The 10,943-nt window shown below is 39.7% G+C and overlaps 2 protein-coding genes across 2 annotated transcripts; one reads left to right on the forward strand and one right to left on the reverse strand.

The window, feature by feature from the left end:
- Positions 1-109: 109 nt before the first annotated feature.
- Positions 110-1,054, forward strand: LOC131126442 (C-C motif chemokine 4 homolog). The gene is made up of 3 exons (XM_058068975.2): positions 110-243; positions 326-437; positions 520-1,054. Exons 1-3 carry the CDS (start codon positions 174-176, stop codon positions 611-613), a joined length of 276 nt encoding a protein of 91 aa, XP_057924958.2. The 5' UTR covers positions 110-173; the 3' UTR covers positions 614-1,054.
- Positions 1,055-2,609: 1,555 nt separating this feature from the next.
- On the reverse strand, positions 2,610-3,833 carry cfap184 (cilia and flagella associated protein 184). Its single transcript, XM_058065935.2, has 3 exons — positions 3,381-3,833; positions 2,969-3,319; positions 2,610-2,909 (listed from the first exon to the last, which is right to left on the reverse strand). The coding sequence occupies exons 1-3, from the start codon at positions 3,831-3,833 to the stop codon at positions 2,610-2,612; spliced, it is 1,104 nt and encodes a 367-aa protein (XP_057921918.2).
- Positions 3,834-10,943: the final 7,110 nt, after the last annotated feature.

Below are 10,943 nucleotides of genomic sequence, written 5' to 3' on the forward strand. Positions count from 1 at the left end.
TTCACACTTACTGCAATGTAGAAATATTGAGTTGACATAACCGCACTTCATTTCCTCTGCTGCTTCTCAAAGCAGAGTGGAAAGTTTGATGTCGTCCTCCTTCCACCACAAGCATATATATATGTGTGGTAGTCAGAAGCCCTCGACCATCTGGATCTTCAGAGAGAGCCACCATGAGGAGCATGGCCATCTTTGTACTTTGTGTGCTGGCTGCCGCTATGCTCTCATCAGTCTTCTGCAACAGTGAGACCTCCATTATCTCCACCACGTCACCTGAGATGATATTTGCCTTTGGTATTCATATTGTCGCTCTTTTGTCTATCAGATTCCAGCGGTCCTGACGACTGCTGCTTCAAGCACTACCCAATAAAACTCAGCCAAAGATTCATCCAGTCATATTACATGACTGACAGCAGATGTCCCATCATGGGAGTCATGTAAGTTTATAATACATCGTCATCATGCTTTCTATCAGCACTTTTTATGATCACTTTGCATCTTCTCAATGTTTCCCTTCAGTCTGGTGACTAAAAAAAGGCATCATATCTGCGCCAACCCCAATCTCCCCTGGGTGGAGAGAATCATGAAAACTTTGGATGAATCCACCCTGTGAAGTGGCCGCTTCTTCTTCTGCTTCCTAATTCTTCACTTTATTAGAGTTTTTTTTAGTAGTTTTGTCCAGTGTAGCCATGTTGGAATTAAATAGTGTCATGGAGTTTTTACCTACATATATTTTACCTATATTTCTCTGAATAAACAAACTTCATTCCTGCTGTATGTGTATTCTGTATTTAGCATTTTTGGTGACATCAGTTGTTTGCTCGGCTTTTCATTAAGTTAAAAAAAAAAGAGCTAATTAATTTTTTTCAAGGTTTAAAGTAAAAAAAACAAACAATTGTGGTAATAATACAAACATAAATACAATAATAATTTTCATTTCCATTTTTAATACCGCTTGGGTCACATATATAGAATATATGTATACTGTACACCACCAGCCAAATGTTTGGACAAACTTCCTAATAAGGAGTGAGTTTTGACAGATATTGTATATATTCCCACACAAACATAAATAAATTATATATATATATATATATATATATATGGCTAAAGTTTATATTATATCGAATTTATATATGTTTTGCTAGAATTGTGTTCAAAATGTGTCATGTCATACTTGCTTAATGGAGAATGCTGCCATCTGCTGGCTAACAAACAAAACAGCATGTTGCTCATCTTCCACTTTGTATTCTATGTAAAGTACAGTAATAAGAATGATCTAATCCATCCATCCTTTTTTTCTATCTTCATTAAAGTCACGGGAGTATGCCGGAGCCTACCAATCATAGAACACATATCCAGTAATATAATCACTGCTATCCAATAATATGAATGGTTAGACACAATATTATGAATGACAAATTCTTATATAAAGTGTTTGTTGGGTTGCATTGTGTAGAGGTTTATGCAGCTTTCAGATCGGCTTTGCATGGTGATACTTGCGTCCAATTGGAAGTGGAGCTGTGCTACTGCTTACCTGCGCAGAAAATAATTCCCCTTTGTGGACCACCCTTTATTGTTTCTAATTACCGAAGAAATGCACGATGCAAGAAACACTTCCTGTTTTTCACTATTAATCCTTGCTAAATTGTTAACACGGCTGTCTTGTATGTATGTGTTATGAAGCCTAGTAGGTAGAATTGCAAGGTTTATAGTACAGTATATATACTGTACTATAAACCTTGCAAGGTTTATTGCAAGAATTGCAAGGTTTATAGTACAGTATATATTGTATATACAGTATATACATTATATATACTGTACTATAAACTGTACTATACTGTATATATAGTATATACAGTATATATACTGTACTATAAACCTTGCAATTCTTGCAATAAACCTTGCAAGGTTTATAGTACAGTATATATACTGTACTATAAACCTTGCAAGTATATATACTGTACTATAAATCTTGCAAGGTTTATTGCAAGTATATATACTGTACTATAAACATTGCAAGGTTTATTGCAAGAATTGCAAGGTTTATAGTACAGTAGTACTGTACTATAAACCTTGCAATTCTGCGTATACGCTACGTTCCAATAATGCCTCACACTGCCACTTCTGTGTTACTATTATTGTGTTATCTCTTATCTATCTTATTTATATATAAAGAATATATGCAGGGCGGCATGGCGGTCTTGTGGTTAGCGCGCAGACCTCACAGCTAGGAGACCAGGGTTCAATTCCCACCCTCGGCCATCTCTGTGTGGAGTTTACATGTTCTCCCCGTGCATGCGTGGGTTTTCTCCGGGTACTCCGGTTTCCTCCCACATTCCAAAAACATGCTAGGCTAATTGGCCACTCCAAATTGTCCATAGGTATGAATGTGAGTGTGAATGGTTGTTTGTCTATATGTGCCCTGTGATTGGCTGGCGACCAGTCCAGGGTGTACCCCGCCTCTCGCCCGAAGACAGCTGGGATAGGCTCCAGCACCCCCGCGACCCTCGTGAGGAAAAAGCGAATGAATGAATATATGCAGTTATTGTCAGGAAAGTGTCAGTTTAATGCTTCCAAGTTTCACAAAAGTTTGACAAAACTGCTTCTTAGCTTTTTGTAGAAACTATTTCTTCCCGACGACTTTTCAGCTTGTCCAGTTTGTCCTGCAGCCGCGTGGAGTCACCCACAGTGACCCCAAAGTCCCACAGCAGCAGACGGTGTCCCAGCAGTCCGCCGCTGTGCTTCAGCTCCGTGTTGTCTTTCTGCAGGCGGCTGCAGGCCCGCTTGGTTCTGGTCAGGAGGTCCCTCTTGGCTGCCACTGTGGCGTCCAGCTGGGCCAGCTGCTCCCGCTTGCTCTGGACCTCCATGCGACTCCAATGCAGCTTCTCCTTCATGTTGGACAGCAGCTGAGAGAGAACGAGTCAGTGCATAAAGAGTGACACGCATGCAAGACTCTGGGTCCTACCTCCAAGGTGCATTTCATCTTCTTGTGGAGCTTCAAGGCTTCTTGGTTCTTTTGCTCCAAGACTTTCCTCTGCTGCATCCTGTCGGCCAGCAGCTGCTCAAACTGGAGCTGAAGATCATCCTTGGCCTGCTCTTCCTCTTCATTATGGAGATCTGACTCCAGACGCTCCACGCTGCTCTTCAAGGTGGCGTGCTTCACACGCAGACTCCTCAGTTCTTCACGGTGGACGCACTCGGACGCTAACACGGCTTCCACTTTGGCCTGTGCCGCCTCTCGGCCCAAATGACGACTCAGCAATGGCACTGCTAGCTTCTTCTTCTGTGCCAACAACGCTTGCCATTCATCCTGTACCTGCAACATACAGTCAATGAAGGTTCCTCACCATCCACAGACATGACCTTATGGTCTTCACCTTGTCTAGTTCCTCTTGGCTCTGCAGCCTCAGCTCGTCCTCCTCTTGCTGTGCCCTCTCCTCCTGAGCGGCGTGCTGCCTCCTCCAATCCGCCAGGAAGTTAAGGCACTTGTCGTAGTCCTGTGTGGACACCACCCCGTCCACCTCGAGGTCTTTCTCAGGGGTCTTCTGGCTGAAGTAGAAGGCTAGTTTGGCCTGCAGATCCACATTGAGACGTCTTACTTTGCTCTCCTCTTCCTGGAGCTGTTGGAGGCCATCCATCTTGGTAGGTTTACTGGTGTCTTCAGCATCCTCCATGCCTCTCTCCTCTTGATCAACCCTTGAAGGTTTCTCACTGGTGTCGTCCTCGTCACGTGTCCGAACAACATCACAACCACTAGATGGTTCAGTTGTGTCCTGCTGGTCTAGTTCTTCTAGTTCTTGACTTTCTCCATTGTGGTCTTCATGCTGCATTTCTAACTAATTATGAAATGAAACTAATATTAAGTTAGAAGGCTAGTAGACTCCCTGTTGAGTGAGTTGTGGTTTGTTTCGGTTGTCATAGAAACTGAGCTCATGAATATTAGCAAGCAGACCAGTGCTTAGAGGCTGTAATGGCAAATATTCACCGCTAGAGAGCGCGTTTTTACCATATGGTTAACTTGGGGTTTACGCCTCCTAGTCATAGAAAGCTGTAATAGCAAAAAATAGCCACAGGAGGGCACTGTTGTTTATAAGTATGATAATAATAATTCTATCCGGGGCGAGCTGCAGTCTCCGAGCGCATTATAGTGTATGTCCTTAGTGTTTTTTGGGATTGAACCTTTATGAGCTGCAGTCAACAGATTCAAGTCTGCGACAGACAGGCTGCAAATGTTGGATAGCGATGACCTGCAGGCCGATAAACATCGTGGAAGATGAGGGGTTTCTAATATGACATCTTGCCCTCTGTGGAATTGACTTTTGTGACATGATCTTTTTTTTCACAGTTAATTCATACTCTCTGTCAAACATTTGCAGCATTTCTTGAAATGCTGGCTTTTCAGCAACATTAAAGAGCAGCATTTCTTTGGCGATGACTTTCTGTAAATGCACACCATTTTGCACTGTTGCGTTCAGTTTTTGTTCCAGATGAGAAATTTTAGTGCCCCCCCCTTGCCCCCCCACACACACCCACACAATTTCGACTACCTTGCATTGCTCCTCACGAGGCTTTGTTCTTGCTGTGTGTATATGCTAGCAAACCTGTTTCCGCCTCCCCAGCAGAGACAAAAGCGACTATGCATGGCTGACAAGAGGTCTCACTCTGTTCGTGGTTGTTCTATGAAGTGTCTAGGCTCACACTAGAGCACAGAGTGAACCTTCTTCCTGCCTGTTTGGAGGCGAGAAAGGAGAAAAACAGACACGCACATGGCAACGTATGGCGGATCATTTTATAACAGATCATAATTCATCTCTCAATTTTTTCATTTCTTGACGGCACTACTTTTATGTATGTACTTGCATGTACTTTATTGTACTTATACACTTTCCACTAGGTGTTTTACTTCATCGTGATTTTGTGCATTATTGAATTATTATTGAATTATGATAATTAGTTACCTTTATTTGATTATTTAATCATCATTAATCACATTGTTTATAATGATGTAGTTAATTCATGTAGTTAATTGCTTTAAATAATCATGTCATGGTGTGTGTTGGTTTATGGTTGGTTTTTATTTTCAACTGTTTTTTTTTAATTAATATAAAAAACAAAACCCTGTAAAAATACACTAATAACCAGAATCCATGTTGGGAAAAAACCTTCACACCGATCCCAACTGTGTGTGTGTGTACTTAAGTTGAGACTAAACACACACACACACACACAAACACACACACGCACACAGACTAGTAAGTGTGTATTTAAGATTCAGACAGTAGACTGGTCTAGACTTTCAGAGCTTTAAACTTGATCAGCGCTCGCTAAAAGCGACACAGAACCCGAGATGTAGTCGGGACGGGCGGCCTTTAAAAAGACACACAGGCTCATGTTGGAGCTTAGGGAACACTGTGGAGGTCATTGATGCCTCCTGTGGTGGGGGGGGGGGGGGGGGTCAACTCTCTCCATGTGGGGCACAGCGGACCAGACCAGATATGTTGTGTCTGCATGGATGATGATGATGATGATAACACAGCTCCAATAAGGAATGTCACATGTTTGCACAACTCAGCTTGTCCCAAAAAGGAGTAGGAAGAAGCAGAGCTTATTTCATCCATGGCTCAGCATTGCCCGATATGATGATGTCTTTTGGAAAGGAAAGGATAAAGTATGTGTCATCAGGACTAAATACTGACAGAAACATCATACCTAATATATCATGAATATATGTCATAGATATCTTATTCAATAATAGTATTAATACTATGAATCTATTCAGGAAAATTAATATACAGTATTTTTATATATATATATATAGACACTGGTATTCACGAAATAATATTATATCCAGGATCAATTATATCAGCTATGTCAACTTCACAATAAATGATATCAGACACTGCGGTAACCATAAGAAATGAATTGATTTAGGATAAATGATATTCTGTGGAAGACTGTGCTATTCAATAAACAAGAATGAATTCATGAAATCAGGATAAATTATAAGAGACACTGTGGTATTTATGAAATGACAATGAACTAATTGAGGATAAATTATATCAGACACTGGTATTCATTAAATAGTGATAAATTAACTAAGGACAAATTATATCAGATACCAAGGTATTCATTCAATAATACAAAATACATCAATTCTGGATAAATGATATCAGACACTGGTATTCATTCAATCATGATACAGTAATTAAGGATAAAGGATATCAGACAATGTGATATGTACAAAATGATAAAGAAATTCATTCATGGTAAATGATATCAGACACTGGTATTCATTCAATAATAATAAATCAATGAATTCGGGATATACAGTATGATATCAGACACTGTGGTATGTATGAAATGATAATAAAAAATTATTCAGAATAAATGATATCAGACACTGATATTCATTCAATAATGATAAATAATTCATTCAGGATCAATGGTATCAGACACTGTGGTATTCATGAAATGTTAATGAACTAATTGAGAATAAATGATATCAGGCACTGATATTCATTAAATAATAATAAATAATTCATTCAGGATCAATGGTATCAGACACTGTGGTATTCATGAAATGTTACTGGCAGTCATTAACTCGTAATAAACTAACTAAGGATAAATGATATCAGACACTGTGGTATTTTCATTCAATAATACAAAATACATCAATCCTGGATAAATGATATCAGACACTGTGGTATTCATGAAATGCTAAATAAGTGAATTCAGGATAAATAATCAGATGCTGGTATTAATTCCATAATGATAGATTAATTAAGGATAAAAGATACCAGACAATGTGATATGTACAAAATGGTATAGAAATTAATTCAGGATAAATGATATCAGATACTGGTATTCATTCAATAATAATAAATGAATGAATTCAGGATATATACAGTGCATCCGGAAAGTATTCACAGCGCTTCACTTTTTCTACATTTTGTCATGTTACAGCCTCATTCCAAACTGAATTAAATTAATCTCTTACCTCAAAATTCTACACAAAATACTCCATTATGACAATGTGAAAAAAGGTTTTTTTGACATGTTTTGAATTTATTAAAAATAGAAAACAAAAAAATCACATTTACATAAGTATTCACAGCCTTTGCCATGAAGCTCAAAATTGAGCTCAGGTGCATCTTTTTTCCACTGATCATCCTTGAGATCTTTCTACAGCTTAATTGGAGTCCACCTGCAGTAAATTCAGTTGATTGGACATGATTTGGAAATATAATAACTGTCTATATGAGGTCCCACAGTTGACTGTGCATGTCAGAGCACAAACACCAAGCATGAAGTCAAAAGAACTGTCTGTAGACCTGCGAGACAGGATTGTCTTGAGGCACAAATCTGGGGAAGGATACAGAAACATTTCTGCTGCTTTGAAGGTCCCAATGAGCACAGTGGCCTCCATTATTCCTAAATGGAAGACGTTTGGAACCACCAGGACTCTTCCTAGAGCTGGCCGGCCTTCTAAACTGAGCGATCGGGGAAGAAGGGCCTTAGTCAGGGAGGTGACCAAGGCCCCGATGGTCACTCTGTCAGAGCTCCAGCGTTCCTCTGTGGAGAGAGGAGAGCCTTCCAGAAGGATAACCATCTCTGCAGCAATCCACCAATCAGGCCTGTATGGTAGAGTGGCCAGACGAAAGCCACTCCTTAGTAAAAGGAACATGGCAGCCCGTCTGGAATTTGCCAAAAAGCACCTGAATGACTCTCAGACCATGAGAAACAAAATTCTCTAGTCTGATGAGACAAAGATTGAACTCTTTGGTGTGAATGCCAGGCGCCATGTTTGGAGGAAACCAGGCACTGCTCATCACCAGGCCAATACCATCCCTGCAGTGAAGCATGGTGGTGGCAGCATCATGCTGTGGGGATGTTTTTCAGCAGCAGGAACTGGCAGACTAGTCAGGATAGAAGGAAAAATGAATGCAGCAATATATAGAGATATCCTGGATGAAAACCTGCTCCAGAGCGCTCTTGACCTCAGTAGACTGGTGATGTACCTTGACCATATAGACAGTAGACATTAGCACACAGCCAAGATCTCAAAAGATTGGCTTCAGAACCACTCTGTGAATGTCCTGGAGTGGCCCAGCCAGAGACTTGAATCCGATCGAACATCTCTGGAGAGATCTGAAAATGGCTGTGCACAGACGTCTCCCATCCAACCTGATGGAGCTTGAGACTTATTGCAAAGAAGAATGGGCAAAACTGCCTAAAGATAGGTGTGCTAAACTTGTGGGATCATATTCAAAAAGACTTGAGGCTGTAATTGCTGCCAAAGGTGGATCAACAAAGTATTAAGCAAAGGCTGTGAATACTTATGTAAATGTCATTTTTTTGTTTTCTATTTTTAATAAATTCAAAACATGTCAAAAAAACCTTTTTTCACATTGTCATAATGGAGTATTTTGTGTAGAATTTTGAGGTAAGAGATTAATTTAATTCAGTTTGGAATGAGGCTGTAACATGACAAAATGTAGAAAAAGTGAAGCGCTGTGAATACTTTCCGGATGCACTGTAGTATGATATCAGACACTGTGATATTCATGGAATAATATTAAATAAATGAATGACAGGTGAATGATATCAGGCACCGTGCTGTTCCTTGTAAACAGAACATGTTGAAGAATTCAATATGCATACATGAATCCAATATGAAGCAGTTTGGTGTTAGAGGAGTTCTTCACTGAACCCGCGACTAGTTTTACTCCACATCCTGATATGATCAGAGTTTGTTGTGCCGTGCGGAATATTTGGAATTTCATTATTCCCTGGAGGTGGTATTTCTCCTCTCTTGTTGAATATTATCACAAAGCAGGTTGTTGTTTGCTTTGAAATGCGACTGGTTGTTTTATTGACAATATGTGTTGTCTTCACTGCCCTGCAGGATTTTGCAGCACTTTTAGTGAAATGTTTAATAATTAGCAAATGCTAACACCAGTGGACAGTGTTAAGGGATGAATGCATTGTGCTAACTGACAAGTGTGTGTGTGTGTGTGTGTGTGTGTGTGTGTGCACTACCTGCAGTGAATCTTCCAGCCATATGACACACAGACAGTGACCGTGAGACCACCCACATTTTAAGACCACCATCAGAGAGGGTGCTGGCAAAATAATATATATATATATATATATATATATATATCATCATCCCACCTTAAATTATTAAATTATTATTCAGGCATTCTCAGTATGTTAATTTATTGAACTTTTATTTGATTTGATGCTCAAACCCCCAAATGAAAAATTTTAGAAGCCAGTGACAAAATTATTTTGGAATAATATTATTATCAGAATGAATGTTTACATTTGTAAGAAGTCCAAACTTGCAGATGTAAGAGTTCAAGGGTCACCTCCCCGAGCCTGAAATCTGATTGGTTTCGGTTCAAACCCAACTAGAAGGAGTTCATCACAACACACACACACACACACACACACATACATACACTTGGGCCACAGATGGAGTCTCTTTTTCAAGCACACCACCTGGACACGATGGGTTAGTGTTACCCCCAAAAGGCCTACACCCCCCTTTTACGCTTTTGATGGTTGATCCCGGCCCCCTTTCTCCCGAACCTCAAGTCAATGCATGTGCTCATAAATCACTTCCGAGGTGACAAAAAAGTGATCACTGTTCACCATAACGTGAATATTTGCTGCATATTTATTATTATTAACCCTGCGGCCATGTTGTGGCGATGGACGCCTGTGTGTGTGTGTGTGTGTGTGTGTGTCATGGCGTGGCTGGCCGTGTTGTGCTTGATTAGTCCTAATCTGAGGGGGAGTTGGGTTGCCGTGTCGGCGGCGTGTCCGCATGGAAGGCATGCAGGCAGCGGATCACACAGCTTGACCCGCAGCCTCTCAGGTTAACAGAAGCCGTGTGTGTGTGTGCGTGTGTGTGTTGCTCAAACTTTGATAATGAAACACCAAATAGAAGAAATAGAGCTGAGTGATGCCGTTTGAGTATCCTTTACTTTAATATACATTATATAATACACATATATGTTTAAAAAATACCAGACCGTCCAAATAAAAATACATACCAGTACAGCAGGTGGAATGTTTCCAATACTGTAATGTATGACATTTATTCTATACCAGGGGTCTCAAACTCAATTTACTTGGGGGCCACTGGAGCTAGGGTCTGGGCAAGGCTGGGCCACATCAGGTTTTCCCCCCCCAAAAAACGCATTTATTAAAAACAGAAAAATATACAAACTTTTTCAGTGCTTTGGTTCCGATTTTCTACAAGAAAAGCTCTGATAAAACATTCCACTGTTCTCAAATATCTTAATTTTTATTTTTCTGCACAAAATAAGATGAAAAATAAATAAACAAATCAAGAATAAAGAAAATCAATCAATCAGTAATAAATAAATATAATAATAATAATAATAAAACAGCAAATAATAAAAACTTAAGAAACCACATATAGTTGGTGGGTAGACAAATTATTTTTTTCAGATTAAAATTAACAAAGCATTATTAGAGCCCTGTAGACATGACAAAACACGACTATAGTCACATTTATACTCTTTTTATTTACAACATATTGCGCAACTGCAGGGTCTTGAGACACATGCTAACTCTCAAACTAGAGAGCTAGCGACCTAAACGGTAGCCTTCAAGTTATTTCCTTTAAACTTAAATAGCCAAAAACGTACCACTTCCACCCGAATAGGGAGGATAACTATTAACAGTTATTTAACCTTTAACATGAACATCAATCAAATGTAATAATTTTTTTCTGGGTACATGATACCATACAGTATCCATATCAAACATTAAACTTTCATATCAAGGCGGGGGCCTCAAACTAGTGTCCTGCGGGCCACATTTGGCTTTCTATAGCTTGTGTAATTTCATGCAAGTGTGACATCCAGGGGCGTATTTAGCCATTTGGAGGCCTTTTGCTCATGTTT

Source organism: Doryrhamphus excisus, linkage group LG2 (genome assembly GCF_037039965.1).
Source record: "Doryrhamphus excisus strain RoL-2023G ecotype Guam linkage group LG2, RoL_Dexc_Guam_v1.1, whole genome shotgun sequence".
Classification (NCBI taxonomy): domain Eukaryota; kingdom Metazoa; phylum Chordata; class Actinopteri; order Syngnathiformes; family Syngnathidae; genus Doryrhamphus; species Doryrhamphus excisus.